General features: G+C 37.5%; 1 protein-coding gene across 1 annotated transcript in view; it reads right to left on the reverse strand.

Annotated features, from left to right (window-relative positions):
- Positions 1-21,221, reverse strand: part of RECQL3 (DEAD/DEAH box RNA helicase family protein) — a 441,760-nt gene that overhangs the window by 164,094 nt on the left and 256,445 nt on the right. The window contains exons 11-12 of the mRNA XM_089419483.1: positions 21,090-21,186; positions 20,773-20,776 (exon numbers count right to left, since the gene is read on the reverse strand). Coding sequence (XP_089275609.1) covers positions 20,773-20,776; positions 21,090-21,186 — 101 coding nt within the window. The remainder of the gene's footprint in view (positions 1-20,772; positions 20,777-21,089; positions 21,187-21,221) is intronic.

Below are 21,221 nucleotides of genomic sequence, written 5' to 3' on the forward strand. Positions count from 1 at the left end.
TCATAGTTTCGTTCTATAGTTTTTTAATGTTAGTTTTATTTAGTTTTGTTAATTTTTAATGTGTTAGGTTAAGTTTTATGCTATAGTTAGTTTTTAGATTAAATTGTTTTAATTAGATTTTGATTTATGTTTTTTTTTAAATTTTGTTATAAAAAATAAAAATATTTTTGTTAGATTTTTAGATTTAAATTTAATTTTTTGTTTAGTTTAGTTTTAGAATTTTAATTATTTTAGATTTTTTTTTTTTTTAATTTTCATTTTTGTAATATTGAAAAAATAAAAATTAAAATTAAAAAAAAAAATTGAAAGAGATTTAAAAAAAAAAAAAAAATTTAAAAAAAAAATATATATATATATAAATATTGTGGAAAATTTTAGATCAAGTTATTTTCGCGAATTGTCATATCTTTCTGAGATCTAAATTTTCAGGTCGAGATGCGAAATTGATATCTGGTTAACGGTTTATAATTCTCGTGGTATTTTAAGGCATTTACCTTTTAAAATTTTCTGTTGCTGGATATCGTTTTGGTCATTCTAAAGAGCATTGTGTTTTCGCTGATGATAGATGGTTGCTGTTCATGGTCCATGTTTCTATATCATTTAAAAAGTAATCATTTAAACATTAACTCCACAAGGCACTGGTCTGCAATTTATCAAATCCATCGAGCCCTTTTATCATCGTATCTCGTGTCTCCCAACCAACTGGTCGACAGTTGGTCTCATCACCTCACAGGGTCTACCCCCCTTAGCCGCGGGAGACAGGCTTAAACGGAGGGATCGGGGATCAGAGTGACAGCCCCCGGTCTGAGCGTTGTCGTGTCAATCCGCGCGACAACAGATCCAACAAACTAAAAAAAATACATGTATTCAAATTATTCTAAAAAAGCTATTGATTGATAGTTTTCACATAATATTAAATAGAAATTAAAACAATGTTACTATAAATTCATGAAGAGAAACACTACAGCACGTTGAAACCCCAAAGACTTTTGCATTAATTCAAAAAAGTATACAAGAGAGCTTGAGAGCTTAGTACACGATCCAGAGATCGGATGAATTGACTGACAAATGACCTCCTATTTAAAGATAAATTCTCCAATGGCTAATTCGAGTGATCCTCGTCAAAGCAATCTCAACCATTGATGAGGATTAAAATTTATTTTCATCTTATCCGTCAAAATTTTAAATTCTTGAGGAAATTCGAATTTTTCAATTAAATGCATTTTAATTAACTCAAAAATAAAAAAATTGAGTTAATCTCCTCAAAAAATTGACTTTGTCTTAAACCCCAGGGACCAAATGATTAAAATTTAGCAAAATAATTAATTTATCTTAGTCCCGAGACCTTTTAAAATTTGAATTTTAAAGGACCAACGAATTTTGCCTTTCGAGAATTTAAATTTACCTAGGACTTAGAATTAATTAAATTTTTGACTTACAATTTTAATTCATTTTGGGCCAAAAAATTTAATTAATTAACCTATGAGGGGATAACTTATTTTTCCAACCCACTTTACATCATATTTTTCATATCTTTTACATCATAAGGGGCAAAATCCATCTGTAATAGACCCTCACAGACTACCCATTTCTGCGACACAAATATAATCCAACAAACCAAGCAATTTGTAATAAAATAACTTAACCAAATAATTAGGATTATTCCCAAATCACTTTTACATAGACTCGATCTAAAACACTAGGACTCTTTTATGATCCCAATGACAAAATCCATTCCGACTTTGGGGTAAGGCTGAAAGAAAACTCTGCCGACCATCTGAGAATGGATCGGTGAGACAAAAAACCTCCCGGAATATAGATCGTCGCCAGAAAAGTAGGTTTACCTAGGTAATTATATACACGACATGGATCTGCTAAGATTATTTACATTATACACATGCAAACTGGGTTTACATTATAAGATGATGATCAAGTTGATGATGATAGCTGGATGGCACGAGCACATCGATCAGGGACTATCCCTTTTGCAAAAAAGATGGGGTGTACTGCTATGAGTTGTTGACACGTAGTGGTCAAAATCTGGCTCTACTTGGAGACACGTTGTTGCACCGGAGGAATGTGAGAATCCAGAATCTGCATCTACGCAACACACGACATAACATAAGTAGTGTCCATCAAAAAATCATCAAATAATGTTAAGCACTGGAAAGATATAAGCTCTTCATTTATTAACTAGTCTAATAACATTAAAAACACAAATCTAACTACAAAATGAAATACTGAATAACAGGGATACAAAGATGCCCTCCAAGGTCTAGAATTAGCTCAAATCTGAAGATTTTCTTGGCTGAGTTCTCAGATCTATTCCTGCAAACAATCTTTGAGCCCAGATCTTGCCCTCCAGGGTCTAAATCTAGCTCAGATTTGAAAAAAAAATTGGCTGATTTCTTAGATATATTCTTGCACAAGTAAAAAGAGAAAAACCCAATACCCAATATGTACAAAAATAGAGAAAATCCCAAAAACCCAAGTGTTAAAATTCAAAATTATGTTACAAAATTTCAGATCTACACAAGTAAATAATAGATCTATACAAATAATTTACAGATCTATCAGATCTGAAGAGTATGAGTCCACCCACCTCTACCAAGGAAGAAAATACCTTTGCGAGAATTTGCTCCTGATTTTGGAAGGGGATATTTGTTTGAAGTATTAATATGCCCTTAGCATTCAAGTTTGGTTCACTTAGATGCATTATTGATCTTAGTCTGATAGATGGTTACTTTCACTAGAATTCGCATTGTTTTCTATCAGGTGGTTCAACAGTTCCAGCCTTGGGCACCCACTCCACAAGTACCCAAGCCCTTCAAAGATGTACATTGGCCAAAGAAAGTGCAGTGTTGAGAGATCATAGCCTCCTGATAGCATTAGTAGATGACACATGTCTTGGAATACCTACGGAACCCAAAACATTGGTCAACTTTGACCCGCTTTTGAGGATTTTTCATGATGACAACACTAGACCCAGTATGCCCCCAGGCTAGCATTGACACAACCTGATGGGCAGGAGTTGATTCAAGGCCCAATTGAGGATGGTCTCCCATTAAGAGACTAGTGACGAATTGTTGCAATGGAGGAAGCCCTAAAGTTGGAGAGGAGGCCTTATTTGACAACTAGAGACCACTTAATGGCACCCCAGCTTGATCTTTGGACCCCACAAGCGGTATTGAGGTGGATTTGAGGGCCAACCCTCAAATCTTTGATCACCCAGGCATCTACACATTCTTTGACACCTCATCACCCTTGGACATGGCATTTGGAGCATTAATTATGGATGATGTCAGCAATTAAGAGGCTACGACTCACACGTGTGGGCAAATTAGGTTTATTTTGTTGTAAGATAATGGGTTGGCTTGTAACCCAAGGTCATTTAATAATCAAACTTGTTTTAGGGGGCTTTGTAGGCCAAAATTAGGAGACCTAATCCTCATATAAATAGAGGATAGGCTCATTTCAATTCTTATCATCACTTGTGACTAATTTGGCCTTCTTAGAGAATTTGACCTTGCTAAATTTGTCACTTTTATCTTGTGGCGATGTGATCTATGGTCTATTTTTAATTATGTAGCTATTCATTGGCTTTGGAGATGTCATTTTGGAGCAATAAAAGACTTATTCATGCATTCTATTTTGTAAGTGCACCTTGTATTTGATAAATCTTTGTATTTTGTGGCTATTGTATGGAATGATTGATTAACTAGGGTTTCTATGTGCAAGTTTACTGCTGAAAATTATTTTGTGCACTCTTGATGATAGTATTGCATGCATCACCCACTTATAGAATGTGAATGACAATCCCATGGGTGAACCTTTCAACAAGCTCTAGCAATTGACTCTACTCCCTCACAAAAGTGATAGCTAGGGTTTGGAACCTAGGGTTTCATATTCCCTTACTCCTTGCTAGGGTTTAGTCATTTTCTCCTAAGGTAATCAATCCATAGACTCCATCACACAATGTGAAGGCACTGGCCCTGGTCACATGATTGATCACTTTGAAAACCTTCATAAAATCACTCCTCTACCCTAAACCTAGAATTTTAACCTTTTAAATAAAGACGTTAGCTAGGGCTAGGGCATCTTTTTCAACTAGGGTTTGAAACGTTGCTTGGTGGAAGGATTCAACACGTGGAGATAAACTATTTGCCTCAAAATCAAATCATTCCCCTAGTTAATTTCTCCATTTTGGGGCTAACGTCTTTTGCCCTAGGTAAATTGAGCCATAGAAAAGCCCTAGTTTGCCCTAGGCTTCAACTTAGTGCTTATTGAAGGCATGGCTTGTTCCATAAATTGAAGGTTTACATCTATTGAAACCCTTTTCTTGGACTTGAGATCCTAGATAAGCCTATTAACCTTGCTTATTCTCAATCCCTAGGTCACGATGTGCCCTAATTAGGCCTTTTAGAGGATGTGAATTGCCTCATTATGCTAGCTAAGCCCTGTTCTGAAGAAGATTATCCCTCCTTGGCATAATCTTTGTCACCTTTGTCCCTTGTATTTGACAAAATCCTTTAGGTGACCTAACATATGGAAGCCTCCCGTGTGGCGCAAGTCCACTAAAGAGCGGGATGTAGTGGTTGTGGTGACTGTGAGCCACACCTCATACTGTTGTCACTTGGTCTAGTTCTTGTCTTGTGAGCTACCCTCACAAGACCTACTAGATTTTTGAGGCAACACTACGCAAGCAGTTGAGCATAAGATAAAAGATATAAAAGTCGGGGGCATCATTTTGGATGGTGTGAAGGATCACATAATCCCTTAAATAAAAAACGCTTCAACATATAAAATGTGGATGGCCTTGACAAAGTTGTGCCAAACTGACAACCAAAATCAAAAGATGGTGCTAAGGGAAAAGCTAAATAGCATTAAGATGATCAGATATGAGATTGTGGCCTCATATTTCACAAGCATTCAACCAGTCTATGATGAACTTTCCATTGTTGGGGAAGAGGTGGATGTAACGACCAAAAGTTGTATACGCAACGTAAATATTAAAATACTTCATAGACAAATACATCCATTGTAGGATAGTAAATGTAAATTGTAGATTATATAAAGAATTGATTTAGGATGAGTACAAATGACAATGAGGGTCCTATATATATAGCCAGGTATGTACCCTTTCACGAACAAGCATGTCTCTAAGACATGCCTTTTCATTATTAACTAACTAACCATTAGTTAATTTACTTATTATTTATTATTATATTTATATTATTATGATTATTATTTATTATCTATTTATATTTATTTTTACATAATTTATGTTCATAACATTGCCTTCTCTTTCAAAAAGCTTTGTCCTCAAAGCTTACTAATAAAGAATCAGATATCTTGTGTTGTTCAGAATATCTTCTTGTTCTCAGCTTTTATCTTTGTTGATACAAGACGATATGATGTTCTGAGCGATAGACAAAATTGTCGTACTGAAAACAGATCGGATCATCCTAAATTAATCTTCTAGGGAATCTTTTGATCCTTGGAGATGGGTGGTGAATAGTTATCATATGACCGGACTGAGCTCACTTCAATATTCTTCGAAACATTAGTTTGTTCATGTTCTGCGTGATATAGATTTGTAGATTGATTAAGGTGTCTACTATTGTGATTCGGATGTAGGTAAGGAATTTTTCTTGTTTGAACTTCCTTAAACGTTTTTATGGCAGTTTCCTGATTTCCATCACGCATTGTTGTTGTTGACTTAACTACTGAATCATTATTTGGTGTCTCCTCTATTTGAACGGCAACCTCTCAGTACGTTTTTACTTCAATAGGGTTTGGATTTGCCTGAACTACGAGATTAGTAGTATTGATGTTTGTTTCTTCAGTTTGGACTGTTACATCTGGAGATTTTGATGCTTCCTTTGCAACAAGCTCTTTGAACCTATTCGTCAATGATTTCTTTTCGTCCTTAAGTTTTTTTAATCTGTTTGAGCAGATTTTGATTATGATTTTTGAGACATAAGCATTCCTCATTCTCTGAGTCAACTTTATTTTGGCCTTCACGCTTCTCGTCTTTTAAACACTTGATTTGTTCTACTAATGTTTGGTTAAGGTTCTTTAAACGTAAAGTTTCTTCTTCTTGTTCTATTAAACGCTCCTTGAGTTCCTCCTTTGATGCTTGAGCTTTCTTGACTTGTTCGAGAAGTTTTTCTTGGTGCACTCTAAGGTGCGAAATTTCTGTCTTTGCTGCAAATGACTTCTTCAAGCTCTTTTTGCTTCTTTGATATCGTTTTTTTGTTATCATGAAACATCAAGTCTGAGATATACTGTCTTCTAATGAAGATTTTATTGATTTTGATTTACTTGTTATGTCTCGAAACATGACCATCTTCCCTTTATAAGGGAACGTCAAAACTTGTTTCTTTATGTTTAACATGAATGTACCCAAATCCTTAAACCAGGGTTGACCGATTATGATGTCAGTGTTTTTATCCATCCTTACAACATGAAATTGAAATATGTAGTCATAATGACCTATTGTCACTTGTAGATCACTAATTCTATACTCGTTTTGGTCAAAAATATTTTTTTTTACACCAATGCTTAGCTCTGGAATTAATAGTTGATGCTGATATAATTTTTATCATTGCTTGGGTTGATGGCAACATTAAATTCTCTTCCTTGGATACTTCCTTTTAATGTAATTACTTTGTGATCTGTAACTGAAAGACCATTCTAGGAAAACCTTTCTTCCTTCGTCATTTAAAATTGAGCTCCATCATTTTTTTTTCAATGATTGATCCCATTTGTTTTGTCGAGATGACTTAAGGTATTATATTTAAAGTTCCTTTTGACTTTGTACTTCAAACCTCCTTTAAAAGTGCATTTTTAATATATATATATATATATATATATATATATTAATTCTTCAAAACTCTTTTAATCCAAATTCCTATTATCCTTAATATTTCAAAACTCCCTTGTATTCTTTTTATATAATTCTACTTATGCTTTTTTTCCTTTTGTATTTTAAAAAGAATATTTAAATATTGTTTCAATTGGCTTCTTTTAAATATCTTACTATCCTTTTCATATTTAAACTTTAATTCAACTTCACTTTAACGTAAACTCTTAACTGATATTTTCTCCTTATGTAACCTTTTATAATAATACCCGCTTTGTACTTATATATATTTTCAATAATTTTATGACTTGAACTTTTCTTTAAATACCCCTTTATAATATAATACTTCTCTTTATATATCTTTTATTTATAATATTTTTTTTTCTTTTTGAAAAGTTACAACCCTAGTGAAACGTGGCTATTCACCTTTGGCGTATATTATAAAATATATGTTCACTTATGTACTTTTGACTCGGTTAATGTTCTCCACGTAAAAAGTAAAACTTACCATTCACATAAAGAGATTTTGTATTCCTTTTGTTTTTCTTTTACTTTTAAATACCACGGGAAATTACCATTAGTTTCTAAAACCACGGGCTTGTAAACCACTTAATAAAGAATCAATATAATATTATCTACTCTTCACGTAAAAAGTATAATTTACCATTCACATAAAGAGATTGTGTATTCTTTTACTTTTAAAATACCATGGGTTTCTAAAACCACGGGCTTCTCCACATAAAAAGTAAAACTCACATAAAGAGATTTTGTATTCCTTTTGTTTTTGTTTTACTTTTAAAATACCATGAACAATTACCCTGGGTTTCTATAACCACAGGCTTGTAAACCACTTAATGAAGAATCAAGATAATATTATCTACTCTTCCTTCTCTTATGTATATTTGGAAAGATTACCTCTTATCTTTATTATGCACTTTTTATCAATAATGTATAACCTTTTTTATATATGAATGTTCTCCTTCAAAATTTACATCGAACTATATTTATTTATTTATTTTTAAAACTTTTTTTTCTAATCTTTATATGTACTTATTTTATTTTCTTTTTTCTTTTTTTCTTTTTTTGAATTTGATCTTTTTTCTATATTTTTTTACCTTTTTTTTTACTTTTTATTCTCTCCATATATCTACATATATATATATATATATATATATATATATATATATATATATATATATATATATATATATTTTTTGAATGGCCAAATGCTTGATAGCGAAATGGAGAAACTCCAAATTCTTGTAGCGAAACTCTTCAACGACAACAATGTTGATGAATTTGACGGTCAAAGACCTAGATCGGAGAACACGACTCTGTGCAGCGGTTGAGCGACCAGAGGATCGAGGATCAAACAGCTCCGATACCAATGTAATGACCAAAAGTCGTATACGCAACGTAAATATTAAAATACTTCATAGACAAATACATCCATTGTAGGACAGTAAATGTAAATTGTATATTATATAAAAAATTGATGTAGGATGAGTACAAATGACAATGAGGGTCCTGTATATATAGCTAGGTAAGTACCCTTTCACGAACAAGCATGTCTCTAAGACATGCCTTTTCATTATTAACTAACTAACCATTAGTTAATTTACTTATTATTTATTATTATATTTATATTATTATGATTATTATTTATTATCTATTTTTATTTATTTTTACATAATTTATGTTCATAACAGTGGATGATATGGATTTTGTAAAAGTAGCATTGAAAGGGTGTACCAAGCAGTGGGATACATCTGTGACAAGTTTCCTAGCCAAAGATAAACTTCCTGATTGGGTCAGATTGTGGGACAATTTCACCCAAAAGGAGATTTGGGAGAAATCCATAATTGGTGGACATCACAAAGATGGAGATGAGGAGAACCTTGCTCTTGCCAGGAAAGCAAAGAAGGACAAGGGTAAAGCCAAGCAAAACCAAAGTCGAAGAGAACCTTCACAAGGGAAGAAAGACATGAGCAAATTCAATTGCTTTGCATGTCATAAGTTCAGTCATTATGTCGAATAGTGTCCAATCAAGAAGAAAGGCAAGGGGAAATAGCACTATCTACATCTACACAGATGGATGAGTTGGCTGAAAAAATTGAGATGGAATTTTCTCTAGTATCCTAACATTTTTGCACAGTGGTCGCTCAGATTGTACAGACACCGCAACAACGGCTCAAGGCGGGGCTTGTCACTCTAATACCCGCCCACTTCGTTCTAGTTGTCTCCCAACAGCCGGCTATGGGGGTTGGACCTTATGAAGATGAGAAAATGAAAGACAAGTTGGGAACCAACTTATCAGGGAGACACAATTGAGTGGCCTAGCTACTCGGTTTAATTTAGCAAGACTTAAGGATTCGATTAGATATAGAAATGAGACCAGTGCCTTATGGAGTCAAAATTCTTGCTTATTATAAATTAAGACCAAGTAACCGGATGGACAAATGCTGCTTAGAATCTCAACTGACCTATATGAGATGCAAGTCCTAGAAACTAGGTTTAATGCAAAGATCTTGGTTACTTTTAGATTATATGCCTAGTCTAAGTGGAACCTCTCTCTTAACTATTTTGAGATCAGACTTTAGAGTAGGTTGTAGGATGGAAGCCAACAGGAAGCAAGCAGAGGCTTGATTAACAATACCTGCGTCTGTGTTCCAACCACCCAGTGCCTCCGGTGCTACAGAAATTGTGGCTCTGGCGACTGCAAGGTCATTGTGTTAACCACTAAAAAGGGTCTAATCCCTCAAGCTAAATGGGAAAGGGTTGTCTTAGGAGTCTATCAACCAAGCTTATGGTTGGAGGTAAGTTACTAGTGCAAGTTAAGACTAGAATGCTTATACAATGATTATGAGTGAGATTCTTAGTTAAGATTGCTTAAGGTTTAAGTACTTAAGTTATGATATTTTTTTAGTGAGAAGAGTACTTGTAAATCAAAATGCAATCTTACAACCAAGAAAATGCCAACAACTTAGCGCCAATGTCAAATCCACAAGATGCAAATTACTCAAGATATTCAATTAACAATCTTAAACTACGATTATGCTCTTAGACAATGCCAATATTGAAAGATGGTTAATCAAAATAAAACTTAAGATGCCAAACAATCAAATTAGCCAAGTTTTCTAAGATTATGAAAGAGCAGAAGATTATGAGCTTAACATAGAGCACTTATTCAATAATGATTTCAACCACAATGTCAATTAGATCTCAATGCCAAAGTGACTTAAACAATTTAAGAAAGATTAGAGGATCTAGAGCTTAGATGTTTGAGTGGTTTAAGTGTCAAGTTAACAAATTCTCAAATTTAATATAAGACAAGCAATTATTAGAACTTAATAATATAAACCACTATGAGCCAATTTAATTATGAAAGAGCCACTTATGAAAAATTATAGGACAGCAGTGAACAAATCACTCTATATCTAAGCAACTATAAGCAGATATGAACCATAAGTGAGCAATAATGTGCCTAACAACTTGCCAACTGAAAACACAAGCTAACAGTTCTTCTTATGATGACTCACTCATTGTTATATCAGATTTAAAACACTTATTACAGCAGTAAGAAAGAAAAAAGGACAAACAATGATCTATTAATGCAATTACTTGTGCCAAAATATGTCAAAAACTCTTTTAAAAAAAACTTAAACAATTTTACCAATGGGCAATTAGGAGTTTTGTGGGCTTCTTAAGATGTGTTATTCAGAAATTATCAGATCTGATATATTTAGTTATGCAGAGATATTCCAGCAAGCTAACAAGTAGATCTAAGCCCAAAATTTAATGCCCAACTAGCCTAATTAGGAAAATTTTAATATGAAATTGTTAGTGTGTTTAGCTTACTTAGATGAGATTTTAGGGCACTGAAATCACTGTTATGAATAATTTATTACAGCTGTAGAAAAACAGTGAGAAAATAAGGGTTTAGAGAGCAAACCCTAGGCCCAAGGCCTTGTAGCGCACTTGCCAACTTTTTGCCCAAAATTTTCCAATGAAGATGCCACCTAAAAACAAAAACTTTTGCTCAATTTCTTTGTAAAATACACCAAGTATTCAGTCCCATAAAAATCAGAAATGACCAGAGGTCAAATCAGGGCAAAGGAGGGTCAACGCAAGGCCAAGTAGGGCTAGCGTTGAGGGGAGGAAGGCCTAGAAGGCCACGGAAGAGGCAAAGGAAGACGGAAAAGGCCAAGAAGGCCTAATGTTGAAGGGAGAAAGCCCTCTAAGGGCTAGCAGCTAAGGTTAGGCACCCTAAAGGGCTCCTGTGGGCCCCACAACGGCCACTACCTAGGGTATGGAGGCTAAGAAAGGGAGTCACAAGCCCTTTGAGGGTTGCGGGTAGGGAGAGGAAGGGAAAGGAAGGGAAAGGAGAGGAGAGAGGGTTGAAAAGTGTTGATTTGGGGTAGCTTCAGATGTGCTCTAGCCACGAAATTTGGTGGAGAGGTTGGGGCACATAAGATCTCAAATACCTAGAAAGGGTTTGGGCAGATTCTAAACAGCTCAGGGGATATTAAAATAATTAATATTTTTAATGGAGTCCCTAAGTCTAAACTTAGGGAAAATAAAATATTAATGTGTATTAATATGAATCTGTGTTAGAATGGTCCAAAAGACATGGGTCAAGCCAGATCTAATCTTAACCGTTGATTAGGGACTTAATCTCGACCGTTGAGATGTCAACAAAAAAAGTATAAGAGGAGGCTTGAGGGGCACTTGGAGAATACACTGAGGGAGACCAGTCAGTGCAATTTCTGGAGCGGGATTTGCTGAGAAATTGAACCAGTGGTCTGGAGAGCAGTTAGGGGGCAACAAGTATGGAACAGAGAGACGGGAGATCAGCGTAGAGAGGCAGATGCAAAGCCAGAGGAAGCCATGCAGAGACTGCGCAGAGCCAGAAGGGCATGCGTCACCCATGCAGAGGCTGTAGGAGTGACGCAGAAGCCCAGAGAGGCTGCGCGGAGCCTCAGTAGGCTGATGCAGAGGGTTTCAGGCTGTAGCAGAGGCCAGTAGGGTCTACGATGGGGTTAGAAAAGCACTGGAAGTTTGTCTATTTGTGGGTAAGCTAGTTTGGCACCCTGTCGTACAAGAAAATTGCTGAATAATAAAATCCTCCCTTGCTGCACCGGTTTTCCCACATTGGGTTTTTCAGGGGACATTAGTCCAAAATAACTGTGTCAATGTGTGCATATGTTTGTTTTTGTATTATGGTGTGATAACTGCAGCAGTATTTATTTTAATGTTTGTTGAAGTAATTTCATGAATAACTTATGATGAAATAAGTAGGAAAAGTAAATCAGTTGCTGCAGTGACGGAATTTTCACATGGTATCGGAGCAAGTAATCAGAGACAGAAAGGGAAAATCAGTTATGGGTCGAGACCACGATGCAGAGGCATCCACCTAGGGGACTCACGCAGATTTTCAGAAGATTGCACAAGAGAGAAAGATTTTGATTTCTCTATGTTGGCTTCCAGGTTGGAAGAAGAAGTGGCGTGCATGACTAGTGCGGCATCATCAGAAGTATGGTATATAGACAATGGAGCCTCGTGGCATATGACGGGAATCAGGGAGTGTTTCTCAGAATATCGAGAAGCGAAGATGAACTTTCAAATCACCATGGGGAACAAGGCAAAGTGTACTCTAGTAGGAAAGGGTACCATAGTTTTTCAGACAGAATCGCAAAAGCGGTTCCGTGCCACAAATGTGCTGCATGTGCCAGGATTGGGGATGAACTTACTTTCTGTGTCACAACTACAAGGCAAGGGCTATGACGTCTACTTCATCAAGGAAAAGGTATACGTCCAACACCCGAGATGGAAAAAGAAAGTGCAGATCGGGATCAAAAGTAATCGGTTATACAGATTACAACTAGAATCTCCAATGGCACTAATAGGCAGTCATGGGGACAAAGACTTGAACGAACTATGGCACAGAAAGATGGGTCACTTGCACCATGGAACTCTGAGAATTCTCAGGAGCACTGTAACAGGTGTTCCAGATCTGAGTACGGAACGAGATGATGTATGCAGGGGATGCCCTCTAGTAAAGTATGCCAAGGCGGCATTTCCTAGGAGCAACCACAGGGCCAAGAGTGTATCAGGATTGATACACTCAGATATCTGCAAACCTATGTCCGTCAAAGCTCTTAGCGGTGCCGAGTATTTCCTTACCTTCATTGATGACCACTCGAGGAAAACTTGGATCTATTTTCTGAAAACCAAGGATGAGGTTTTCTGTCGATTCAAGGAGTTCAAGGCTCTAGTGGAGAATCTGACAAGTAAGAAACTAAAAGTCTTGTGCTCAGACAATGGTGGAGAATATGTTGATAAGGACTTCACTGATTATTGCACTAAGGAGGGCATCAGAAGAGAGTGGACACCCTACAACCTAGAGCAGAATCGGGTGGCAGAAAAGAAAAACAGGACTATTGTAGAAGCAGTTAGGACCATGCTATATGATCAAGATATGCCAAAATTCTTGTGGGCAGAAGCATGCAACACAGCTATCTACGTTCAGAACAGGACTCCTCATCGGGCATTGGGCAAGATTACTCCAGAGAAAGTCTTCAATGGGAAGACACCTAAAGTCAGTCATTTCAGGATATTTGGGAGTTTGGCATATTGTCGCATATCCGAAGAAAAGAGGAAGAAGCTGGATCAGACTGCAGAAAAGGGGTATCTGGCAGGATATAGCGAGAACGCTAAGGCATACAGGATCTATCTTCCAGGGAGCAGGAAGGTAGTAGTACGATGAGATGTAAAGTTCATGGAGGACAGAGCTTTCAGAAGATCTCGCGAAATGCCTTCCAAGGAGCAATCGAAAGAGGATCCGTTGGTCATGCCTCTTCAACCAACGGAAGTGAAGAATCCTTCCTCAGATCAGGAAGATTCTCAGGATGAGGAAGAGGAGCAAACAAAAGCACTTGTTGGCAGAGGAAGAACCAGCAGGGAACTTCGTCAGATTCTGCGTGATGCAAAGAACTTCATCAGAGAGCCAAGGAACAGTAAAAGGGAGCGAAAACAGCCAGACAGGTATCAGGCGTTAGTAGCTCAGGATGGAGAGCCTCTCAGCTTCAAGGAGGCAGCTCAGCATCAAATCTGGCTAGATGCGATGGTGGAGGAGTATAACTACATAATGGTAAACAATGTCTAGGAGGTGGTTTCAAGGCCTCAAGACAGATCTATGGTAGGTTCAAGATGGATCTACAAGATCAAATATGCTGTGGACGGCAGTATTGAAAAATACAAGGCTAGGTTTGTGGCTAAGAGGTATGCTCAAAAGAAAGGAATTGACTATGAGGAAACCTTCACCCTAGTAGCCAGGTATACATCTATTAGGACCGTGATATCTCCCGCAGCCCAGATGGGATGGGAGATCCATCAGATGGATGTTAAGGCGGCATTTATGAACGAGGTAATAGAAGAAGAAGTATACATTGAACAACCAAAGGGCTTTGAAACTCATGAGAAGAAGTCTCATGTATGCAGACTGAAGAAAGCCTTGTATGGGCTGAAGTAGGCACCAAGAGCGTGGTATGGTCGAATAGATGGCTACTTGCAGAAGACGGGGTTTGTCAAGAGTGACGTGGATCCGAATCTCTACTATCTGGTCGTAGAGAGCGAGCCACTTATCTTAGTATTATATGTGGATGATCTCTTCCTGACAGGATCATCCAGACCCATTGAACACTGCAAGAAGAATTTAGCCACAGAGTTCGATATGAAGGATCTGGGACGAATGCACTATTTCCTAGGGTTGGAAGTTTGGCAACAGAAAGGAGGAATCTTCCTTGGGCAAGGAAGGTATGCTACAGAAATCCTGAAAAGGTTCGGGATGGGAGACTGTAGACCTATGGCTATGCCAATGATCACCAACTAGAAGAAGATTGATGCATCAGAAGACAAGGATGTCGATCCCACCCTATACCGACAGCTCATAGGGTCCCTGATGTATCTAGTCAATACTAGGCCAGATATTTGCTACGCTGTCAACACCCTCAGTCAATTCATGGTGGAACCAAAGAGGGCTCACTGGGCAGCAGCCAAGCACGTTCTCAAGTATTTACAGGGAACAGTTGATTATGGGCTCTTGTACAACAAGGGGAAGGATATCAGGTTGAGTGGATTTACTGATGCAGATTGGGCAGGAAGTTCAGTGGATCGGAAAAGTACCTCTAGGTACTGTTTCAACATTGGATCAGGAATAACCTCCTGGTGCAGTAGGAAACAGAAGTCTGTGGCTCTGAGCTCGTCTGAGGCAGAATATATGGCAGCAAGCACAGCTTCGTGTGAGGCCATATGGCTTAGAAAACTACTAGTAAACCTATTCAGAAGAAATATGGAGGCAACCAGGATCATGTGTGATAATCAAAGTTGCATCAAACTCTCTGAGAATCCAATATTTCATGATAGGTCAAAGCATATTGATATCCAGTGTCACTTTTTCAGAGATTGTGTCCAACAAGGAGCTGTACAGTTGAGCTACACTCCTACAGGGGAACAAGTGGCAGATATCCTCACCAAGGCCCTTGGAAAGTCAAAATTTGACTACTTCAAGGAAAAGATGGGGATGGTAAAGAACCCCTTTCAGAAGTAGTATGTTAGCAGCACGAATGAAGAGGGAGTTGCAGTGCAAATGCAGTGTTGGGAGAAAGGACCAACAGCAGCACAGATGCAGAGGGAGTTGCAGTGCAGATGCAATGTTGGGAGAAAGGACCAACAGCAACACAGATGCAAAGGAAGTTGCAGTGCGGATGCAGTGTTGGGAGAAAGGACCAGCAGCAGCACGGATGCAGAGGGAGTTGTCGTACAGATGCAGCAATGGCAGTAGCAGAGTCATGGGCAGCAGTACAAGAGGCAGCAGTGCAGAGGATGTTGGGCAGGAAGGCCTAGCATCAGCACAGGTACCGATGCCAGATGATCAGAGTAATATTCAGTGAGGAGTATTGATAGAGCACAATCCTCCCTAAGAGGGAGTGTTGATTTGGGGTAGAATCGGATGTGCTCTAGCCACGAAATTTGGTGGAGAGGTTGGGGCACATAAGATCTTCAATACCCAGAAAGGGTTTGGGAAGATTCTAAACAGATCAGGAGATATTAAAATAATTAATATTTTTAATGGAGTCCCTAAGTTTAAACTTAGAGAAAATAAAATATTAATGTGTATTAATATGAATCTGTGTTAGAATGGTCCAAAAGACATGGATCAAGCCAGATCTAATATTAGCCGTTGATTAGGGACTTAATCTCGGCCGTTGAGATGTCAACAGAAAAAGTATAAGAGGTGGCTTGAGGGGCACTTGGAGAATACACTAAGGGAGACCAGTCAGTTCAATTTCTGGAGCGGGGTTTGCTGAGAAATTGAACCAGTGGTTTGGAGAGCAGTCACGAGGTAGCAAGTACGGAACAGAAATACGGGAGATCAACGCAGAAGAGACAGACGCATAGCCAGAAGAAGCCACGCAGAGGCAGCAGAGACTGCGCAGAGCCAGAAGGGTTTGTGTCATCCACACAAAAGCTACAGGAGTGACACAGAATCCCAGAGAGGCTGTGCAAAGCCTCAGTAGGCTCACGCAGAGGGTTTCGGGTTGTAGCAGAGGTCAGTAGGACCTACGCTGGGGTCAGAAAAGCGCTGGAAATTTGTCTATTTGTGAGTAAGCCAGTTTGGCACCCTGTTGTACAAGAAAATTGCTGAATAATAAAATCCTCCCTTGCTGCATCGATTTTCCCACATTGGGTTTTTCCGGGGACATTAGTCCAAAATAACTGTGTCAATGTGTGCATATGTTTGTTTCTGTATTACGGTGTGATATCTGCAGCAGTATTTATTTTAATGTTTGTTGAAGTAATTTCATGAATAACTTATGATGAAATAAATAGGAAAAGTAAATCAGTTGCTGCAGTGATAGAATTTTCACAAAAAGGAGGAGGGAGGGTCGAGTGAGGGGGAAAAGGGAGAGCAAAAGGAGGAAGAGGGGCAGCGAAAGGAGGAAGAGAGGGCAGGAGAGCCGAGGAGGGGAGGCCGAGTGGCCTAGAAGCCACGGCCAGGCCTGAAAATGCCTCTACGGCTTGACGCGGGGCCGAAGAGGGAAGGTCGAGAGCCCTGGAGGCTGTGGCTAGCCTCTAGGAGGCTAAAAACCCTGACGCAGAGGGTAGGAAGGGCGATGCAGGGGGCAGGAAGGAAGACGTTGGCCTAGGAGAGGCTAGATCTAGGCTTGAGAGGCCTAAAAATTTAAACCCTTGCTCCAAGATATTTATTTACTTCATATATTTTCAATCGCTAGCCCTCCAAAAATAGAGGATAGATCGTACCCTCAAAGCCCTAGATTTAGCTCTATTCCAACTCTTCTTGCTTGATCACAGCTGCAAAAATAAATTTACAAATACCAAAAACCCCAATATGTACAAAATTCTCAAAACCCCAAAAAGAAAAAATAATTTACAAAAAGATATTATACAAAAGTTATTTACAAATGCACAAATATACAAGGCTTTTTGAAATAAATTTTGAGAAATAAAAATTTTAGAAATTGTTTGATAAATGGCTAAGTGTATTTCTAAGAATAGATGCAAGCTATAGCCTTAGCGAAGTTAAATAAACCATATAAATATTCGGAGTCCAAACTAGGTCAGCCTATGTCCACAGTTTGTGAACTTGGAGCCCAAGGACTGGGGAACCTACAAACACTATATATTTTCCTCAAGAAGTCTTGTTAAACACATGGCGAATCAAATCACCTAAGATAGACCCAAAAATTTACCAATAGAATGTTCTTATCACCATTTAATGGAAAATAAACTTTAAAAATATTTAAGCACAATATAGGAAAGTTCGTACCCAGCACGTACCACAAAGCAGTAGACAACAAACACCATGAACTGCACCCCAAAGTCTTTATTATAATTCAAAAAAGTTCTTAGCAGGACAGCATTGTTACATCAGTTTTTCTGCAGAATTTTCTTAGCCAAACATCAAATGGTTTTGACACACAAATGACTCTCTATAGATAAATCCTCCAAGTGGAAAAATAATGGCTAGTTAGCTTCATCCTCGTCAAAATAATCTCGGTCGTTGATAAATCATTGATAAACTTTTAATCTTTATCGTTGAAATAATAATTTTTGAAGGATTTTCGAATTTCTTATTTAACCCATTTTTTATTAGCTCAAAATTAATTATTTTAAGCTAATTTCCTCAAAAAATTAACTTTGACTTAACCACCAAGGTCCAAGAGTCCAATTTTTCTTGAAATTTCCAATATTGCCTTAGTGGGGGACCTCCAAAAATCAATTCCTTTGAGACCCACGATTTTTTCCACTTGGAGAATTTAATTTCTCTAGACATTCAATTTTGACTCAAATTAATTAATTTTTTGGCTTAAGATTAATTTATATTTTTGCCAAAAAAATTAATTAATTGACACTTGAGGGGATTAAATATTTTTCCCACCCTCTAATATTTTAGACATGGTGTCTAAGTATAAGGAACCATGCACTAAAATATTTTTTACATAAAATTTTTACAATTCAACCCTCAAAGGGGGAACATTTGTTCGGTATAGACATTCAAATTACATACCCAATTCTGCGACACAATATGAACTACTATACCAGGTGATTTATAATAAAATAATTTAGTCAATTAGCTTAAATTATTCCCAAATCACTTTTACATAAGGCTTGACTAGAACACTAGGACTCACCTAAGACTTTGACGAAGAATTCCACCCTAGCTTTGGGGTGAGGTTGGAGGAAAAACTTTGTCGACCATCCGTGTTTAGAAACACAGATGAGTCAGTGAGACGAAAAACCTCCTAGGATGAAATTTTCGCCAAAATAATAGGCTTACCTAGGTTGTTACATACATACACGGTCTTACTAGCATCATTTACATTACAAATTTGCAGAATGGGTTTACAAAGACTCAATAAAACTGATAGTTAATGACCTAATCCTTTGAAAAAAAATAGGTACATTTGCTTCCACGGAACTTTGACAAAATGTGTACAACAAGCACCATTACTAGAGGGGTGTGATGTGTGGACAGTGGAGCATCTCATCACATGACACGATCTCATGATATCTTCACCGATATGGCCAAAGAGAACAGAGATCTACATGCAGAGCTTGGTGACAACAACAAGTATGCAGGGGAGGCCATTGGCAGTGTTGCTGCACAAGCTAGCAGGCCTTGTAAAGAGGCAAGAGCTAGAGGGCACAACAACAGTTGGGACAAATGCCCACTGTCACCACAGCCTAAGGCCCCTTCTCTTTCCAAATTTTCACCGACGGGAGGAGTCCTAGTAATACTCACTTGTGATAGATGTCTCTATAATAGGCCTAAACTGAACGAGGGTGGCTCATTCAATGGAAAGGTTCAACAAAAGTGCGAGCTTTAGGAGAAGCTAGTAAGACTTTCCATGGAAAACCCCTTAAAAAGATGGTTACACGAGACCTAGGGTTAATATAAATAACGAGATATGAGGTCATCAAAGGCCAAGGTAGACAAGAGAAAAGGAAATTAATGATTTACTCCAAGTACTAAAGCAAATGCCTTCAAAGAAATTCCCAAGTTTTAAGGATTAGCTTCTAGGATTCCCTCTTGATGTGATGGCTAGGGCATCAATTTTATGGAGATTCCACCGTGATAATTCCTCCAAAACTTGAGGATCCCTAGAGGAGACAACTAAGGAAGAATGTTATCCAAACGAAATTCAAAATGCCTCCTTCCAAAGGATTTCGTATCAATCCCTAGAGACACCTCCTTATCCTTAAGGGGACCAAAAACAAAGGTGAAAGAGAGATGATTTTCAAGTTGAAGGTGATCACCAAGGATTTAGGATCAGTTCCTAACCATTGGGAGGTTATGGAATCAAGTAAAATCTCAATTTGGGCAACTTGCTCTTTAAACGAGACCTAGAAGCAGCTTCGTTACCTTTCATGGAAGCAGCTACACATCACCTCTAGATATTTACACTTCGATGACACTTGTTAATGGAGTTTCAAGGATGAAAACGCATTAATTCCCATAGGAGCATTCATTCATTCACTATCTATGAGTGATACATGCAAAAGTTACAAATTTTAGACAATATTTCATCAATTACGGCAGATTAATAACCATGAGACAATATTCCATGCATTAGACATTAACAAAATCAGAAATACAACATTAAATAGCACTTACAAGATAGTGAAGAACATATCCATCCATAACAATGCCAAGTAGAAGCTCCAAGAAAGATAGCGAAATTATCCAAATGTCAAAATTCATCCAAAATATCCAAAAAACATCCACAAATTGCAGGTCCAAATTCTCTCAAGGAGGCTGAAATCCCCGTGATGATGATGTGATATCAAATGAGATCTCACATATATATACAAGATCTATATTAATAAAATTTGGTTCAAACCATATCTAGATTATAGATTGAATTTTAAACTATCTAGTTTAACACCTCAGGCAGCAGAGGTCTTACAGCCAATGAGATAGAAAACGTTGATCCAGCATATTATTAGAACATCTACCAAGGTAATGGCCATAAGTAAAGTGAACCATTAGTTTTGCATGAGGAGCTTATGTGGATGAAGCTGATCATTGAGATAGGTGCAGAATCATTTGCTGTCCCTGATATATGATTTAATTAATTTTTTGCTTCAGGAAATGGCCAATCATCCTGGATTCATCATGTTTTTTTGTATACTTAGTCACACAATTTTGAGCTTGAAATGTGTTATTTTTAACCTTCATCTCAATGTACAAGATATATTTTTTCTTGAAAGTTTTGTGTATTTTGTTATATTTTTCTAGTTCTCACGACATTGTCAAGTTGTCCCATGACTCTTGCTGAGCCACAAGTCAACTATTAACCCTTCGGCCAAAATGGGTCAAGCACCATGCTGGGTCTGGCAGCTTTGTTTGATTCTTACATTCCTGTTTCACATTCTCATTCACAAATGTTAAGGATTGCTTGGCACTAGCCTGGATTAAATCTCTCAACTCATCTTTCTTTTAAGTTTGATCACTTAGTGGATGGTAGAAAATGGTAATTCATTTCCAAAGAGCGCTGCACTGAAACTTCCTTTTATCTAAGGATGTAATTTACATACCATTTAGATCCTACTTAGCTATGAGCAAAGCCTTTGTGAAAAGAAAAGCATTGTCGTGTGTAGACAACAATGAATGTAAATTAGGAATACAATAGAGTAATACCCAAAGGCTACTGTAGCCACCACAACTGGAACTTTTCCCGATGCCCAGTCATCCAGCGCTTGGCTACGAACCCTATCATTCAATCCTGCATGATATACTGCATATATGCACAATATCATGTTAATAATACAA

Source organism: Pinus tabuliformis, chromosome 4_1 (genome assembly GCF_031772625.1).
Source record: "Pinus tabuliformis cultivar Carrire ecotype Pingquan chromosome 4_1, CPIR1, whole genome shotgun sequence".
Taxonomy (NCBI): Eukaryota; Viridiplantae; Streptophyta; class Pinopsida; order Pinales; family Pinaceae; genus Pinus; species Pinus tabuliformis.